The following is a 19023-nucleotide window of genomic DNA, read 5'->3' on the forward strand; positions in this document are numbered from 1 at the left end:
CATAACCAATTCGAAATAATTTCTTATACTTTTCCAAGGCTTATACGTTTCTTTACCTGGATTTTTCCAAGCTCCCCTGTACTCTCCATTCTGCTGGCAACATTAACGGTGTTGCCCCAGATGTCATATTGAGGCTTCCGGGCACCAATTACACCAGCTATCACAGGACCATGATTTATCCCTGTATAAATAAATGCAGGTGTCTTTACTGAAGTAGAAAGTTACATGGTATCTACCTTCATTATTAGCTATAAATTACCAGTCTCATGGAAAGACAAAAATGGAAAAGAGCACCACACTAACCCTGCTACACCTTCCTAACAGTATCACCACTGTTCTAGTACCAAGTAGTACTTAGGCTTGGGAGATATGAAATTACTTATTCACTGTATAATGGAAAGTCCAAGAGCGAGCTAGGGTAGCGCTCATGCCAAAGCAGAACTTCTAGTCTTAATGTATAGAAAAAAACACTTGTGTGATGATAACACTGTCATTGTTTAATGATGGGCTACTCTTCACCTGTACCTGTAGTTTTCTCCAAACTGATCCAAGCTGCAGTCTTCCTATTGCTTCTTCCAGTGATTAGAAAAAGCCATTCCTCAATTAGCTTGGCATATTAAAAGATCTAGACCAGAGAACACTACCTTCAACTGGTCAGCATTTTATAATCACCTAAATAGTGCTTTCAGTGTTAAGTACGGCTCCATAACACTCAATTCGCCTAAGTCACTGTACTTCATTTTTTATGAAGATGAAAAGTTTGTGCTCTTGACAGCTTACCAATACGTAATCGGAAGTTGTTAAAGGAATGTCGGTTGATGCCATCTAGTTTACTCATCAAGGCAATTCCATATTCCACCATAATCCCAATGTGTGCATGTTGTCTCTCCTTATCCTACACGGTTTATAACATATATTAATCATCTGATAACAACATAGGTGGTTGAGGATTGAGGTTGAGCATTGAGGCTACTATTCCAAAACAGTATAATAGTGCATAAAGTAGATAAGGGTAAGGCCACGGAATAAAATGGCAGTTCAACATATATTCAAAATTGATTAAATTCAATCGGTATGGCTCGTTACAATCAATTTACCTATCTCTTTTTGGATTCCACATTTAATGTACATGCTTTATATATACACAGCAGCTACCTGCATCCTAATGTCATGCATAATCCTGCCACAGTGGAAGTGAGCCTGAATATAGAAAAAACTGCTGCTAATTCTTGTGGGTTGTAGAATGTTTCAGATTCAGCTCTAATGTGGCACTATAGAAGTGTCTTTTTGTGCAAGTTCTCAGGTATCATAAAAAGCTTCCTGTCAAATTCTGAGATGGCCATTTCTCTGGCAGCCATTCTTCTACTAATTTATCACTGGAGCTATTGTTATGCCTCTAGAAATGTTAAGCTACAGTAATCAGAGAGAAAATATGTAAGAAGTATAACCAGGGTTACAGTCTTAATGCTCGCTTAGAAAACAGTAAATGTGAGACGATAGCTTATGTGACCTTTTCCCACATTTCAGAAAGCCGCTCTTGGTAATTTACTTTTTCCATGACATTTTCTTCTGTTACTTTGAAATGCACATGCAGACGTGGTAACCTCATAAAACACACAGAACACTGAAGGTGGATTTCAGAGAAAACTCACCTGGTTGTTCTCTTGGCCTGGCGTGACACTGAGGCCAGCTGCTGCCATATAAGTGCTTCCAATTGTTTTTATTTTTTCAACACCACTGAATTTAGGTTTCAACAAGAGCTGTTAAGGTAAGGAAAACAGAGACGGAGACTTTAATAGCATATTTCAGTGTCTGCAATACGTATCTCTAGGAACACTATCACCACATGAGCATTAGATAGGAAAGCACTGAGTATTCATTTCATTATCTTGCTCTAAGCGTTCACATAATAAAAGTACTGAAATTCACTACTTTCAAGCCATATTACTGATGAATTAGATGATCCCATCAGATGGAATATATTTTATTTCCAAGATTGCTAGGCTGAACTCAAAATGTTAGTTCAGCCTAAAGGTGTTTTTTCTCCCTCCACTGCTCACAAATCTAGTGAAACATTTTACAGTAAATATGTAATCCAATGCACTTTAGCCAAAACCTTAATTACCTCATCAAAATCAGCAATGATTTCATTTAACAGTCGCAAGCATTCCAGACCTTCTTTATTGACATCGCATTCAGTATAAAACACCTTAAAATCTGGCACTGATGCAAACATGACACAGACACAGTCATAAGATTGATGGTACCAGTCCTACAGGAAAAGAGTATAATCACACATTGTCAGCAGCTGACTTTCACCACAGGAATTCAAAACCATGATTATTGTTTGCAACCAGTAATCAAACTACAGCTTTCCTATGAAGCTACATTACTTTACAATGGGCGTGTCCAATTTCAAGAGAAATGTTAACGAAGTTGATTTGCCTACAATCTGCTTATCTCCAAGATTCTAATCTGTTCTAGACCGTGCCTGTCTTCTCCCACTCAGCATGGCTATAAAATCAGCAGTATTTATTCTGATAACACGTTGGCAAAATCAGAAGGATGACTTTGAAAAATCATTAATGATCAACTTTTCTCATGGGGGTTGCTAGCACAGAGATACTAGCTGTTGCTGGACTGACTTGGTTAGAAAGAAATTGTGTTTTCTCCAGTAAAATATGATCCTTAGAAAGCAGTAAATCAGCGTTAACTATTTGCCAAACTCAAACTGTGTCCCAAAGCTAAGCAACCAGATCTGAACAGATTTCAGACCGACACTAAAATTTGCATTTTTTTGAGCCCTCATGGATAGCAGATTAGATTTACAAAGGGACACAAGCAAGATGGAAAATAGTGCAGAACCTGGTAATTTTCTGTGTGCTTGTTAGCCTGATGTTCTGTGCCACAGACACAATTTACTGTCATTCATATAGTAGAGACTAAACCTACCTCATTTCGCTTCTCACCAATGAAATAGGCAGCAACATGTGCTGGAAGTACATTTTCCAGCAAAAGCCTGTTGACATTCTCCATCGTTTCAAACTGTTCGTGTTCTTTTTTAAACTTATTCTTCCACAGACAATCCAGTCGACAGTAATAGTCAATCTGCAAAAGAATCCAATATGATAAATTAGATAAATACATATAATATCTTGCTGAAACATATATTAGTCAAATTATTCCAAAAGTGCAGAGGCAATAATGCTTCTTTAAGACCTTTTGAACCTAAACCGTTCTGAACAGTATGCTTCAAAAATGAAGGTCAGAAAAATAAGAAGCAGTCACTATGAATAAATGCCATTCAGGTAGCATCAGGTGTATAAAAAAATGATATTTTATTAATAGTGATTGTTTTTATCTTTAATTACTACCTTGATTTGGGATAATTATATTTAAATATAGATGGATCCAAACTGGAGGAATTTCAAGAAGTTATGACTAATACAAATACTATTGAAAAGAGTAAAAATGTTCCTGCCTTTTAACAGTATTTTTTTTTTGCATTATCTACAGTTAAGTACAAGAAAAGAATTTATACACACACACATGTACATTTACATTTTATTTAAATTAACTGGCTGCAAGTAGAACAGAACTAAGCTCTTGCTTTTTCAATACATACCTGTTTTGCAAGTAATATTAGGGTTATGTAAAACAGAACCAGGTAAATATTAATCATTATTCTTGGCTCTTCAATAAAAAGCCTGTAAACAAGAAAGCAATACAAAATCCTCTGTATTAATCCTATGATTAAGAGTTGCTTTTGGGGTGGGGAGGGCAATAGAAAGCATACACACGTATATATATCACCAGTATCATTGTTCATTTTTGCCAATGGCTGTCTGGTTATGTCATTATCTGATAATGAAGAAAGATTACCATTCAGTTCAGTATGTGAACCGTTCAACTCAGCAACAAAACAATGCTGAAACTTTGTTAATTATTGTAAGGAGATATTCCCCATACTGTCCTACAGAAAACACAGCCAACAAAGCCTTCAAATACAAAAACAAAACTTTCTTATTTGTGGAAGGGAAGCTGATAACAAATGAAAATCTGAATTACTAAAAAGTCAGCCATTGAATTCCTCCATGGAAATCTGAGAGGCATTCATATTTTTTAGTAAAATCAGTTCCTCATTACATTATGAATTTTCAATAACGTGTCAAATAAAATTCTCATGCTATGAATAGTCTGGGATTACAAGGCTAAGAGCTCATTTAGGCTTTTTGAAACTGTACAGGAAGTCACAGTTGGTATCTGCAAAATAAATGTATTCTAATCATCAACTATGAGAATATGCTGAAAATTTGAGAAACAGACTTGCAAGTGAACAGTAAAAGCTTTCCACGTATTTTTATAGTTTCTTCAGTTAGATCAGGGCATTTCTGTGTCATTAGGGTTAGGCTTTAGCAAAAAGCTTTATAATGTCTGATTCACGCAATTTTGATATTTTAATATTATAGCTAGTATACCAAAATCTAACATCTCCTTTTAATGGAACATTATTGTTAATAAGAAATTTTCAACCACACCTGGTCATGTTGACAGAGTCACTCATGTTTCTGGATGGAAGGGTATTGAAAATGATGAGGTATATAGCTACAGCAATGGACAGGAGGAGAACTTTGAGTTCGAAGCTCATTTGAAGAAATACCGAGCAAGCAATGAACGCCAAAATGCAGCAATAGGCGTAATACTGTAAAAGAAGAAATTAAATGCAGTTGCATTATTCAGGCTTTATGCTGCATAAGGCTTTCAAACATAGCAAATGCTCTAAGTTCACGACCATCTAAGTTTAAACAAAAGAAATTATAATCACTAAATACAATTAAACCTTTATTCTTAATTGAACTCTAGTCCAGAATTTAACACTTTTCCTAGCTACTGCTTTTTTAATTTGTCAAAGACAAATGTTTAAACAAAAAGCATCATATGCCAATATGAGCAGGATCAGATTAAAACTAAAGAGTGTTGAAAATTTATCTCCTGAAGACTATTAATTACTTATTATGAGTTCAGGAATAACTTAAAGCAGCTTTATAGTCCAACAAACTGGCTCCGAAGCAGGAACTCCAGAATTCTGGTCCCACTGTTCATAGTGCTCCCTTTGTTACCTTAAGCTGATATTACATTCTCATCTCTCTCTTTAAACCAAAAAAAAATTACAAAGCCATACTTTCTTCATCACGGCAACAGCAACTGAAACATCTTGACTTCATTAAGAACTTTGCTGCTGCTAGGCACCTAGAAAAGCTGTTTTTTAGAGCAACAAAACCTGACAGTTGTCAAACATAAATACAGTATTCAAAGATCTGGGCTTTAAAATAAAATGTATAATTACTTACAGTTTCCTCAACGAAGTATTCAGTTGTGTTTTCAGATGACTGATTTACAAACATGCAAGGACAGAAAATTACAAAATTAGATGAGTACGATCTGCAGTAAATGCGTGTAACTTATCTGTTCAATCAAGGGGTCCTCACCCATGGCTTAAAAACACGTTCAGAATGTAAAGGAGTGGCCAGGTGACAAAGGAGCATCCCACAGACTTGACTGATCTCTATTTAGAGTGCTGTTTTGAAGTTAAAGAGCTAAAAAAGTATTAAATCCTTAGAAATAATCCTTTTGTCTAGTTATCAAGTGCTGCATCTAACTATCCCTGATACAAACACTAGGGAACAGCTTCCAAAAGTGGAGAGTCACCAAAGCAAGCTAAGGCTTTGGGCTAATCCACCAGTATCTGAGACTTCTGAAAATCCCTAGGAGATGCAGAGTCGAGTCACAGTTAATGACAGAAAACACTGCAAGAACTGCCTTGTGGAAGTATTAATCTTTGAGTTCAATGACTTAATTCTATTTTTATAAAAACACAGAAATGTATAAAAATACTGCATCTATTTATATTATACACACCATCCACACCTAATTTCTTTTTACCTTAGAAATGAAAACATAACTCACATTGGCAGTGCCATTCAAGTCATTTGATCCAGTAAAGTTCGCAGCATTGTTCTTTTCAGTAGTCTCATTTATTAGCAAGAAAAAAAGACAAATCCACAGAAATCAGTTAGCTGGCAGTCATTTAAGTGTCTTCTCTCCACACGTTATACAGTTAGCCCTTATCTGGTTGCCCCTTCAGTGCTACTACAATATAAGTGTTAAAGTTTCATGATATCCCCTATATGCTGGAAGGTTAAAATTGCCAAGTTTTTACCTTTTTTCATTTATTTGGGGGTGAAGCTTCCTGTTACAGCTCAGCTAATCCAGCAGCTAACTGGCACACTGCCTTTCTCGCCAGCCTCACAGCTGCTGTTCCTGTTCTCCTTTGGGCTGTCTGGCAGCGTTCACATGACACCGCTGTGAGTCAGTTCAAGGACCTAAGCCAGCAGAAACACAGCCCTACAAAAGCTGCAGAGCAGCTTTCAGAATAAACTCCCCATGGAATCAGGAGAACGATAAACTGAGAACGTGGGATAGGAAATACATCACTTTTAATAGCTAGCTACCAGAGAGGTTTAACTGTTAACTTGATGTCAAATAATGCTTGTTAAAACTACAAAAAAACAAATCGCATGGTCTTCAGCACAAGGTAGCACCAAAAAATAAGTTTTTCAGATGCGTGTATTCCAGGTGAAATGCAATACACAACTACAGTTAATAGATGGATTCTGTTTGCATCAAGTCCAGCAGTAACTACCTGCAATGTCTGTGTTCTACCCACTACAGGCACTTAAACCTGCATTAAAAACCAGAAGACAATCCTAGTGCTGATAGTCATAATCAATGGTAATTATAAATGGCATCTAGGAAACAAGAAAAGGTGGTGTAAAATAGGTCTCAGATCTACAGTTTTAGTGGATTTTTTTTTCCTTTGAATTCTTTTACTTCGCATGGTGCATTATCCACCTGTAAGTCAACTCAGGTGGGAACTGGACAGCAGGAGGGAAAAAAGCAAGAGCCAAGCACTTCAAGAAAAGAATACAGAATGTTGCTGAAAGTATGGTCACAGAATAAAGATAACGTGATTACTTACCAAGTTAAAAATGGCTATAATCAACAAGGCACCTATAGTGATGACTGCTAAAGGAAGCCTAAGTAAAGGCATTGTTTCCACTTTTTCTGAGATAGTGCAAAGACGGCGCAGGAAAGGCCACCTTTCTGAGCAGCACTTCTGTTAAAAAAAGAAAAGAAAAGTTTCAGTGACCTGGACAACACGAGGGAAGAAATATTCGTAAATTTAAAAATCCTTTGTGCGTGCATGAGAGAGTAAAGACTCTGTGATGAAATCCTAATTTATCACTCTGAATCTAGAAATTCAGGTTCAATGCCTACTACCTCAGATTCCACGCTTGAAAAGTGAGAAAATGCTTTCTCATTTCAGAGATACTGGGTGATTAATTTTTTTTTTAATTTCTGCTATAAAAATGCAAAGTTAGGATCTGATTGAAAGGGCTTGAGAAATTTTAGTAACAACATAATGACAGCCTACACTGTATTTTTTATTCAGTTACAATATTTTATTGTATCTACATTTGTAGATGTAATAGCCTCCATTTGTTGTTACAGAGAAAAACCATCTAGCAAAGCATATGCTTTAAGAGACTGCAAAGATTGTTCAAGGTGCTACAACCAAACATTCCCAGTGTATAACTCAAGCCTGACTGTAACATTACAATTTTTTTTTCTCCATCAGTTTTTACATATGTAGAAACCATACATGCATACCTACACATGCACATACCTCTCTTTCTACATAGACATACGCACACATACACATAAAATCCATCCACCTGTATAAAAGTTGCGTGTATGTAAAAGCCATGCACGTTATCTAACTGTATTTCTAAGTTAATAATGAAATTTTACATGTACAAAGTGCGCTTTTTTTTCTCCTTTTGCTTTTACACAGCTTGAACCTGACTCTGCAAGAGAGTATTTCTGCAGCAGCTTTGCTGGGAGCCCACCATTGCCACGGCAGTAATATAAGGGATGGTCTCAACAAACTCAAAAAGCGCTCTCACCGTTGGGCTAGTCCAACAAAGACATTCTGAGCGTAAGGAGCTCTCTAAAATCCTTTCCAGCCCTCAGCCTCCAGACAGTTCTTGGAGAGGAGAAGGTGCTTTTTACATTGGGTAGTTGAACTCTATGTCACTACAGGCTGTTTTAAGTATTTTATGACAGTAAGTGCATACATTTAATTATGCAAAGAAAAAAAAAGATGTAAAGGTGAATTTGGAATTCTAACAGCTAGGAAATTGTTGCCGACATGTTATTCATATGTTTTTAATTTTCATAGGGCATTGCAAACAATTATGAAAACTAATTCAAGCTTTATTTTGCTTTTAATATTGTTTCCAGTATAGAAACCTCAGGATTTACTGCCAAAATTACTAATAATGACAGAGAAATGAATGTAAATAAGAAAACAACTCCACCACACAAGCGTTAATAACTTTCTCCTCCCTCTTAGCCACCCATTTTGGTACTCAAATTATTCTTTCTTAAATTACTATTATAAGTAATAACTTCCAAACATGGCAATCCATTTCAGGCAGTAAAATCCTCTAGTAACCTGAGGTCCTATGCTGCTGTAGCTCCAATTGAAACCATAACCCTGAAGGACAGACTGAACTGCTAAATCACATCCATCCACTCTTTTTATACTTACCATACATTTCTCAGCAAAGCACACAAACAAAATAAGTACAATGATGACTGCAACAATGCCAAAGGAAATTCCTAGTTTTGCAGTTCTAAACAGAAGAGAAAGCGTTTAAACAAACCAGAGTTAAATGAAAATATTCAAACTGTACTTCAGACTAATGTTTCCTAACAGTGTTTCTCAAAATTTGAATAGACTTTTTTTCCTTCTAATGGCAGTGGATGACCAAATTGTTCAAGTTATTGCTGCTGTGTTGCAGAAATGCAACTAAATTATTCTCCTCCCTCACTGAGGGCCTGAGCTATTACCCTCATGCATAAATCACATGGAAATTGCACTCCAATAGCCATGAAAAAGAAACACCTATGCTATAAACTTCAGAAACATCAAACATCTGCTTACTTGGAAGTATGAGAATAAATTGGAATTTCCTTCCTTGCAGCTCTACAGAAAAAAAGGAGCACTGAGCACCTTTTTACCAGCTAATCCCACTGTTCTATTCCTCACTCAGTCAACATTCTTACAGCCAACTGTTATAAAAAAACTAATCTTCAATCACCTGGTCATCTCCTTGTGTATACTGATCAGTCACACAGATTATTTAAGAAATATCTATATTTTACCTTCACAGTGATATCTGGGCTCATATCCCAACAACACAAATGTACCCTTTTATTAAGTGTTAAATTACTCCTAAGAGGTGTATCCCTCAGGAGCTCCAGAAGACTTCAAAAAGTTTCATGCACATGAGTTTCATTTTAGCTGTTGGTTAATTTGAAATATAAATTATCAAAATACTGGCACTTACTTGGGCATTACAAACACTTGTATCAGAAAAATACAGAAGAACACAAAACTTGCACACGCAAAGTAACTCTTCAGTTTTAGAATAGTAATGGTGCGATACTGAAACACAGATTTTAACAAATCAGATTATAAAGAATGTTACCTTTTTAAAAAATGCTATAGCATTTTTGTGATTACATATATATAGAAGCTTACACTGCACTATTCAAAACATACACAGAACTGAAAAACAACACAAGAAAGTCACTTGAACATCTGTCAATATATACCAGCCCAGATCAAAGGATAATTTGTAACCTAGAGGGAAATCCACCACCCATTATGTAAACCAGAATTTCACAGGTGCATGTGATCAAAATCCTTATAAAAAAAGGACATACACAGAAGTAAATCCAGTAAATCCAAATGTGTGTGTGTGCGTAAGCATATATATACATACACACTACATACTGGTGCTATATATATATACATACATATGCATGAGAAACTATGCACAGTGCATCACAGCACAGCAAATTTAGGAACCTAACAAATAACAGTATTACACTTGCAATGAAACAAGCACAGAAAGTATTTTCATTATGGAGGCAGTAGTTATATTTTTTAAATTCTCATTACTTTTGAAAGTTCTTCACATAGTAATATCAGCCCAACTCCAACGAGTTAAGTTTAAGTTGCCAACTTCAACGAATCATGAGACCAGCCTTCCATTAGTTATCAAAACCCTCTCTGGGTGTGCAGTCATCTCCAGAATCCAGTTCAAGAATGAAAACACAGTTTTAAGTAAACTATTTTGCTGCTCTGAAGTACAAATCAAAGACCAAAAACTAATATTTTGCTCTTACCAACCTCTTTTTCAAGACCAGGTTCTGCAAATATCAGTGAAAATCCACAGAAGTCGTCAGATTTGCCACACCAAGGGCTGCATGCACAGAGATACACGTGTTAGAGAATGTATGGAACAGCCCAAGGAAGGATGCAAAAGCACTGTAGTTACAGCTCTACAGTACACAGGATGATGGTGCCATGGATCTATACACGTTTGACAGCTCTGAAAAGTCTTTATAGGGTGACCCACGAGCTGCTAAGTTTTTATGTTGTTGACAGGCAGATCCAGGACTTCCACTAGCAGCAGTTTGCTGGTTACATTCAAAATGTAACCCCAGACCTTATTTGAGGTTTAAAAATAGGCACATGTAACAGCAACTGTTAGAGATGGCTTACAGCCCCCAAACTCTGCGCTTCAGTATTACTAATAGGATCACCTACTTGGAATAGTTGGAAGTACAGCGTTAACAGCCTTACTGTAATTTAGATGACACTGCTTCACATTTGAGAGGAAATTAAACCCTGCATTTTAAATTTCAAAACAAAACAAAACAAAAAAAAAAACAAGGAGAAGACAACATTGCCTACAGTTGTCTGTTTTTAAGTGCAAAAATAGAATAGTTCAGTTGGAAGGGACCTACAAAGATCACCAAATCCAATTGCCTACGTAATGCCAAATGCACTGCCTGCTACTGACAGACCATTTACCTGCAGCAAACCTGCCATTAAACCAACTGTATTATTACCCCTGAAACTCTGTTTTGGATTTATACATAGGTTTTGGTCAGGACTGCACTCCATTTCTTCATACTTCTTATTTTAATAAACAGAATGCAAATATTAACTTCCTATCCCTGCACTGCAATTCAGCTCATTGCTTTGGACAGTCCTAAGAAATAAAGCGATAATTCTGTTATTTCGTAGAATCATACCACATAGAACAGCTAGACTAGCCATCAGCTTCTTGCTCAAAGAATGAAAAGAACTAGATTATTACTGAAAACTAAAGAAAAAGGAAATTTAATTAAACAAAAAATGGCAAGACAAAATCATAGTAACATGTTTGAGAAATAAATTTTGTATCTGGAGTTAAAATCAAGACAAAAAAAAGATGATGGAAAATAAAAGCTTTGCATACTTAGTCGAACTGAGTCCTTCAATGGTTGACATCATTTCATCATAAATATCTTCCTCTATTCTTCCCTTCTGAGATGAATTTCTGTGAATGATAAGAAGTCCATGTCACAAATGCTGTTCAGAAACAAGTAATGGCTTAATCCTCTATCCAAACTCCTTAGATGCCCCAAACTATACAGTAGAATTATCACACACATTGTTTATCTTAACTAAAAAGCTATTTGACAAAAACAGACATCCTAAATCACATTAAAATAACATCTGGCTACTTTCAAAACTGAAGGAAGACAGGTGGGAGAGAAAACCTTCAGAAACTGCCAACCATAACAAACATGAATTTAGATGCCTTTTAAAAGTCCAGAGACCTAGCTCAACATTTTTATTGCAGAAACAGCATACACACTGATTAATCACTCAAAAGATTGCATGCTTACAGTAGATAGAACACAGAATCATGTATCAAGAACAAAAAAAGGACTCATCAAACCTGTCAGAAGTCCTCTGGCGCCCAGTGGAACACAAAGGTATTTCCTAAAACATGTAAGGAATAAAGAATAAGTTCCAAGCTCAATAATGTGAAAAACTATTGAGAATGAACTTCAAGAGGAAATAAAAAACAGTGTTATGGACAAACAGCATTCAAGAAACATTCTCAAAAAGAAAAGCTTATCAAAACCAACCCCTTCCAGCAACATTTTCTGCTTTAACAAGTGGGTGTTTTCTGACATTTCTGTTAAAATTATTAGAAAATAACTTAACAAATCTTTTCTCTGATTTTTCTCCATACACTGAAATGACTAAGATGAGCAGAGGCAAGTAAACTGGAAACCATTTGCACAAACCTGAATGAAATGATACTTCATTTTAAAGTTTACCACTGCTGTCTAGTCAGAGAGTAACATAGCTCTGCTAGGCCTTGGAAGCACACCTGGTAGGTGTGCACCTCCTCCTTTCAGCTCTCAGTAATGGCAGATTGTAGGAGAAATGAATTTTCTTAAATTATTTACTGACAAAAGCCTATTGTAGGTGGAGCATGTGAAGGGACAATTTATTTTCTATAAGATTTCAAGTAAATCTTGAGTGCATCTAGAAGCTCATCATTTCTTTTCTAAAACCACACATATTGAGTGCGACCCTAGGATGGAAAAATGTCAGAAGAAAAGATAGTTTCAATGTTTTTCTCTGAAGATTTACTACAAGCATAATATGCTAGACATAAGTAGAGTGTGAATATTGTTTTGTCTGAAGTAGTTGTTGCACAGACACCAGCTTAGTTCTGTATACAAATTCAACAGTAACAGCAGAAATTAACCCGTAACAACATGTCAGATTTCAAGTTTCAAACTGCAGACACAAGTAGTTCATAATTTTAAGATGACATAATCACTTCAGACTTCACCTTTCTTTGCCTTCCTTGTGAAGTCGAAGAGTCACTGCTCACACTTTCTCTATGGTTTAGGTGGGCAAAGGGCCTGGCTGCTCCCCAGGACTCTAAATAACGCGTCATCCGAACAGATGCCCGCATCTTCAGCCCATCATTCACTCTTGTTTTAGGGAGATGATTATTTGATATGCACTGCTTGGACTAACAGAAAAACACAGTAGCTTAGAAAACAGAAAATGATACAAATTACAAACAAATGAAGCTCAGTGTAGTTGAGTAATTGCAAACTAAATAATCTAGCCATTTAGTAGGACTCGACACTCATCAGCAATGTCAGCCAACCTCAATTCCTTTGTCTCATTTAATTAATTTGAGTTGAAGCAAATCATGGCATAATGAATTTGCTTGAGCTGCCTTTACAAGTCTTCTCTTGTAAAACAACTTTCAAGCTTCCTGGTTTGAGAGTGATGATATCAGATCCTGGGACCATAGATAACAATTTCCATGCAATTAGCGCAACAGCAGGAACATGAGATTACCAATTTCTGAGCTAGAGCATATCAAAACAATAGGAAGAAGATCCCACAGATGGCAAACTCACTCTTAGATTATATCCCTATACAACAGGTGAACAGTCAGGCAGTACTCATACAGCAGTACCTCTGTGGGTCTAAAAGGAAGAATAAACTGATACATCATTGACTGGCTATCTGCCAACATTTCATCGGTATCTTCAAGTGAGTAGGGACCACTTCAGTAAAACTAGATCTTCAATCTGAGAACTGTGCACACGATGGGGAAAGAGGTTTCAGTGTTGCGTGCATAAAACATACAAGGAAGATGAGCTTGAGCTCTTGATAAGTAGAAGTGTCTCTGTAATGTTCCTTCCAGTAAAGATCCTGAAGGAAAGGTGTTTGCCATTTTGGTTCTTTTTTCTTCTGAAATGTTCTGCTTGTCAGCTGCAAGCCAACTCGAACTAGTAATGCTTGAGGCGTTAGCCATCCCTAAATGGGGAACAGTTACTAACTTTATACCTTGAAAGGAAGGTGAATTTTGCACATAGAACAGTGTGGAGAAAGTTGTTAGAAGATACTTCACAGAGAATATTTTATCTGGAACCGGCTACACAGAACAGGTGCTCTTTCATGACTTCATCTCACCTTTTGATTTGAATTTGCAAGTCACATGCTTCAACCAAATACATGGTTGAATACACACGTTGACTATATGAAGCATGTATGAGGTTTCAGAAACAGAACAGCAGGATATGCTCTCAGATCTAAAGTCCAAAATCTAAGTCATTCTGGTGACTCATTCCACAGACATCTCTACAATTAAAATGCACTTATTTAAATATACGTGTTTAAAAACTTACACATACCCTCGGATCAACCACCAAGTACGTTTTGATATTCATGGATTCAAGGTAAGGATCTCTAAGATGTCCATTTCCTTCTTCTACTTCATAAGCCTTGCCTAAGTGATTTAGCGTTGCTTCAGTGATGTGTACACGACTGTGAATGGAAGAAAGAACAAGAGACCCAAACATTGACAGAAAGGTCGTACTGAGCATTTCATTTACATTTCAATGGCTACTGCTACATTTCTGCTTTTCAGCCACCACGTGCTTTGGCAGCCAACTCCAAAATCCTGCCAGTACTTAAAAGTGCATTTGCAATCCATCACCGCAGTCCTTTGTTGTACATCCTTCCTACCAAGTATCCCAAAAAACACTTCCCAGAATGAGATAGTATCAGTACAAGATTAAAATGAAATAAGCACAGTAAGAGACAGAGGGAGATACAAGAAACAAGAAGAACTATCATCACAGAAGATCTGATGTCTGAGAAGACAGACATACAGGCAGGCTGTTGCAGATGGCAAGAGCTGCAAGGAAAGCTCACACAAAACGTTCAAGGGAAAGGAGTGTCTTAGGCTGGAAATGCATGAGGAGGGGAGGAGATAGGGAAAAAGAAAATAGGGGAAAATTTGGAAAAGGTTTTTTGTCAACAAGGAGGACAAGTCTTGAAGTCTGTCTTTTCTGACAGAAATAGCTACAGTATAACACAGCAACACCTCTAATGAGAGCAGCTGGCACTTCTTGTATCCACTCATGCTTTCCCCTTGGAAGTTACTTAGTTCAGCATCCTGAATCAAGTATTTCCACAGAAATGATGAGTTAGACTTTTCCACACAGAATTTCTCAATGAGAGGCCCCGATACATTCATAAACGTATCTGCACATAATTTTGTTATATTTTTTCTAGTTGTCCATCGTCCCACAACTTTTCTCATTTTTCCTTGGCACAGAGGGGTTAACCACCGCACCGTCATTCCTACAATCCATCAGCACAGGGCTGGTAACAGAACACGTCCAGAATGGAAGCTGACAGCACTCCTGTCAAACTACTGAAAGAACGGGGATGAAGGTCTGGTCCCACTCAACTTCCTTCAGCTGAATAGGATACGTGAAGATAAAGCAGCCAAGACCTGGAGACCATGGGTTGTGGCTTTCCACAGAGCAGCAAAAAATTCCTCAATTCTTTTGCAACTAGAAGGTAAGAGGTTTTTGTTTACTGGTAATCGTCTAAAAAGACTATATTTTTTTCTAACGGATTAAGCAGTTTTGAAATACAGGCAAGCATTTGAATCTGAAATCTCATAGCCAGCTTTTGATCGTCATTGCCAGCCCCCACAGGAACTGAAGCATACTAAGTGATCTGTGTATTAACTCAGCACTGAAACACACACGTACTGCAGTAAGTTTTCTGTCTTTTTCTACTTATCTCATCTGTTCAGTATCCATCTTTGTTAGAGATCCTGTCTCCTCTACCCAAATCACACACTATCACAGTGCATCTCAGATCTTACTGTAAACTTCTTTCTATTTAACTTATTATGCTGACAGCTTCCAACAGTTACTAATGCTTTGCTGGATTCCAGGATCAGCACATAACAAAAGCTGCTAAATCTGCCTCTCAAGGCAAGCTCTGACATGCACTAAGGCACCTATTATCAAGGCAGAATACCTAAAACACTGCACTCTCACTTCCTATGCTAATATGCTTGAGAATAACGTAATTCAGTGTTTCAGGCACATATATATTAGAGAAATGGTCATAAATGCAGTTTTAATCTTGGTGCTGTGCTCGTTCTGTTTTCCCACTATATTATTATGTCATTATGAATGTAAACAAATTTTAGACTATGAAGGAAAAACAAGGCTACTCAGTCAATGGGAATAAAGTATTTATAAAAGGAGCAGTTTCCCTGCATCTTTTCAAAAGTCTTCAGAATTTCTTCATTCACTGAGGCCCAAAACACATATACTTCCTATTTTAAGCAAAAACCTCAAACTGTTCCCAATGACAAAACTTCTGCTGAATTCCAAAGGAGAACTAGCTAAGACTGGAAACTATGGAGAACCCCAGACAGCTGATTTTTCCACAGTAGAAGCTTCATAACCAATAGAAACCCCTCCTCCCTGGGAGGTTCAGTCTTCCAGGAACAGAAGGTTTCCTTTGGCCAGTTTTAATACATGGAAAGTGAGTGCTACAAGAAAGTATTATGTGTTATGTTTTGGAATCAACAAGAGAACTTAACATAGCTTTCATTTCTAACAGAGAATCAAACATTTGCATGACAAATGTATTGGAATAATCAGTTTCTAAGATTCGACAATAGTCGAAGTCATAGATGTGATATTCCCATTGATATTCATGTCATATTCAGAGTCGTATTGTTTGCTTTGCCAACAAAAGAAACTTCACACCTCCATACTCTTGTTTAATTATGCAGAATTTCTCTAAAACACTCAATCTGGATGGTATTGCAACTGTTAACTAAGCTTCAATTAGTTTGCTTTCTGTTAACAAAGAAAGAAAATAAGGTGATATTCGTATCCTCTTACTACTTTGTGGAACTTCATTTTCAAGTTACAGGAATTTACCTAAAAGCTGTCCAAGGCATATAAGTAAGGAGACACTCTACAATGACAGTGATACTAAGCAGAAAAAAAGGAGTAATTGGTATCTCAATGCTTAATAGTTTTTAACGGAAAATATATACCCCTCAGAATGCTATTCTATTAATAAGTTCTAATTTGCAAGTAATACCTAGAACCTGCAAAATTACAGTGTCTTTTGAGAAGGGAAAAAGGAAAACTTGCAATATGGTCATTTTTGTGTAAACTATTGAAAAGACAAAAAAAAATGGAGCAAAATTTTAATCCCCGAGGTTCAACTTAGAAAACAGAAAACAATTATATTATCCTCATTTATGAAAGTATGCAAGGCTAGCATTTATAAAATACATTTATAATTGTCCTTTTCAGTAAGTATCTTCAAAAGCACAGCAAAAATATCAGCCCCAGGCCCAACACCCTGCGCTGCTGAGCGACACAAAGCAAGTCGCGCCACACTTTGCCTCAGTTCTTCCACCCAGGACTACTCATTCTCCTTCCCATTCTGCCCATGCCAAATACAGCGCAGAGAGAACACACAACCACCACCAGCTCTAAATTCTTCTTCCTTGGACACTCCTCACCAGGGTTTATTTTAATTTCTGAGGGTTCATGGTTGTGAAGTGTTTGAATACAGAGCTAATATAAATCAGCTGACCAAGGGGCCATCAATATATCAACAGAAACACTAACTGCTGTAAATATGCAGCTTTTCTTTGTCGACGTAAGTTCTGTATCTATTCTTTACTGAAGCTTAAAAATACAGCATTACCCTTGTACTCTAGTTGAGTCAAGATAATAATACAGCACTAAAGCCACGCAACTTTCTCAAATGAAGGAGAGGTCAAGAAGTAGTCACTTTCCTGATAATACAATTTTATAGCTCATTAAAAAATAACAACCAGAAAATATTAACTTTTTACTGCTCAGGTACATACACATTTGTCCTATTTTATTCATACCATTATGGTGATTTGTGTCACGGAACAGTTACACATTCCAGACCCACCAGCCATGACTATGAAAAAGGTGATGACAGTGAGCCAGCAGTGAGAGCTGAGGTCCTCACCCAGGTACGCCCGCGGACTCCATACGGTTCGCTAAGGAAACATCATGAGACCAGACGTCGTACTGCCACTTGCGGAGGCCGATCACACCACACAGCACGTTCCCAGAATGAATGCCAACTCTCATGTTGATATCCACACCCGTGGCTTCTCTCACCTGCCTGTAGGAGAAGAGAGGAATTAGAGTATAATTTAGATTTTTGACTTTCTTTCTTCCTTCTGGAGATCTATTAAGGTTTATTTTCATTATATGCTCAGTGCAGAGACAAGAGACAAACTTATGACCTAATGCATAACTATCAAACTAGAGGTAATAAATGATTTTTGACAATGACAACACTAACAATGACTCGATTCAATATCTTTATAGTTTCTATACAATTAAAAAGTCTTCTGTGCTGTGCTTACTTTATTGCTTCACACATGTCCAGTCCCATTTTTACACAGTTCCTGGCATGAACCGGCAAGGACACAGGTAGGCCTGAGACACAGTAGTAACAATCTCCCAGGATTTTTATTCTCATGCATTCGTTCTCCTGAAAAATTATGATAAACATATTTAACAGGAAAAGAAAAAGAACAAAGAACTGCAAAGAGACTAATGACACCAAAACTAGGACTTGTCTACATCATTTTGAGGAAGTCAGGCACTATTCAATCCTGTCTGAAGCAAAACCTACTTCTCATTTTTTGCATGCAAACGGCTGGAGGGTAACAGAAATTAGTACTTCAAGTATTTCTGAAATACAATCTTAATAATTTCTGACTTTATTCTTTAACTGTTTGCAACTGATAAACCATAAATGAAATTATAGCAGTGACAAATTTTCTAAGAAATTATCATTTGGAGGATTAAATCTACTTAACTATCTTTTAATATACATCTTCATTATTCAGGTGTGAATAAACTAATCATTTCGTTCAGCTTTTCCTCAGATTTTTCAGGGCAGCGTCATAAAACCTTCACAGAATCTAGGGAGAAGTTAGGAATTAGGATGCCTAACCTGGTATATTCGCATACAAAAGTGTTATTTTATTTTTAAATTTAACAGAAGAGGAAGCTGGCACACACTAGAGTTTGCTGTCGCTTATCACCAAAGCAGCAGTACAGTTTGGCAGCAAAAAACTTCTGAACTGTGCAACAGAAGATACTACTGCCTGTTACTGGCTG

General features: G+C 36.9%; 1 protein-coding gene across 11 annotated transcripts in view; it reads right to left on the reverse strand.

The window, feature by feature from the left end:
• The window catches only part of ADCY7 (adenylate cyclase 7), a 58165-nt gene that overhangs the window by 806 nt on the left and 38336 nt on the right, over positions 1–19023 (reverse strand). For 10 of the 11 annotated variants that reach the window (XM_021408581.1, XM_021408587.1, XM_021408586.1 and 7 more), the window contains 19 exons: positions 18261–18388; positions 17855–18013; positions 14206–14338; positions 12840–13025; positions 11928–11971; positions 11442–11522; positions 10325–10397; positions 9477–9574; positions 8675–8759; positions 7040–7177; positions 5944–6030; positions 5352–5390; positions 4539–4702; positions 3626–3707; positions 2953–3108; positions 2126–2272; positions 1653–1760; positions 781–895; positions 57–181 (listed from right to left, as the gene is read on the reverse strand). In XM_021408581.1, coding sequence (XP_021264256.1) covers positions 57–181; positions 781–895; positions 1653–1760; positions 2126–2272; positions 2953–3108; positions 3626–3707; positions 4539–4702; positions 5352–5390; positions 5944–6030; positions 7040–7177; positions 8675–8759; positions 9477–9574; positions 10325–10397; positions 11442–11522; positions 11928–11971; positions 12840–13025; positions 14206–14338; positions 17855–18013; positions 18261–18388 — 2148 coding nt within the window. The remainder of the gene's footprint in view (positions 1–56; positions 182–780; positions 896–1652; positions 1761–2125; positions 2273–2952; positions 3109–3625; positions 3708–4538; positions 4703–5351; positions 5391–5943; positions 6031–7039; positions 7178–8674; positions 8760–9476; positions 9575–10324; positions 10398–11441; positions 11523–11927; positions 11972–12839; positions 13026–14205; positions 14339–17854; positions 18014–18260; positions 18389–19023) is intronic. The other variant, XM_021408592.1, reaches the window with a different exon arrangement.

This window comes from Numida meleagris, chromosome 10 (assembly GCF_002078875.1).
Source record: "Numida meleagris isolate 19003 breed g44 Domestic line chromosome 10, NumMel1.0, whole genome shotgun sequence".
Taxonomy (NCBI): Eukaryota; Metazoa; Chordata; class Aves; order Galliformes; family Numididae; genus Numida; species Numida meleagris.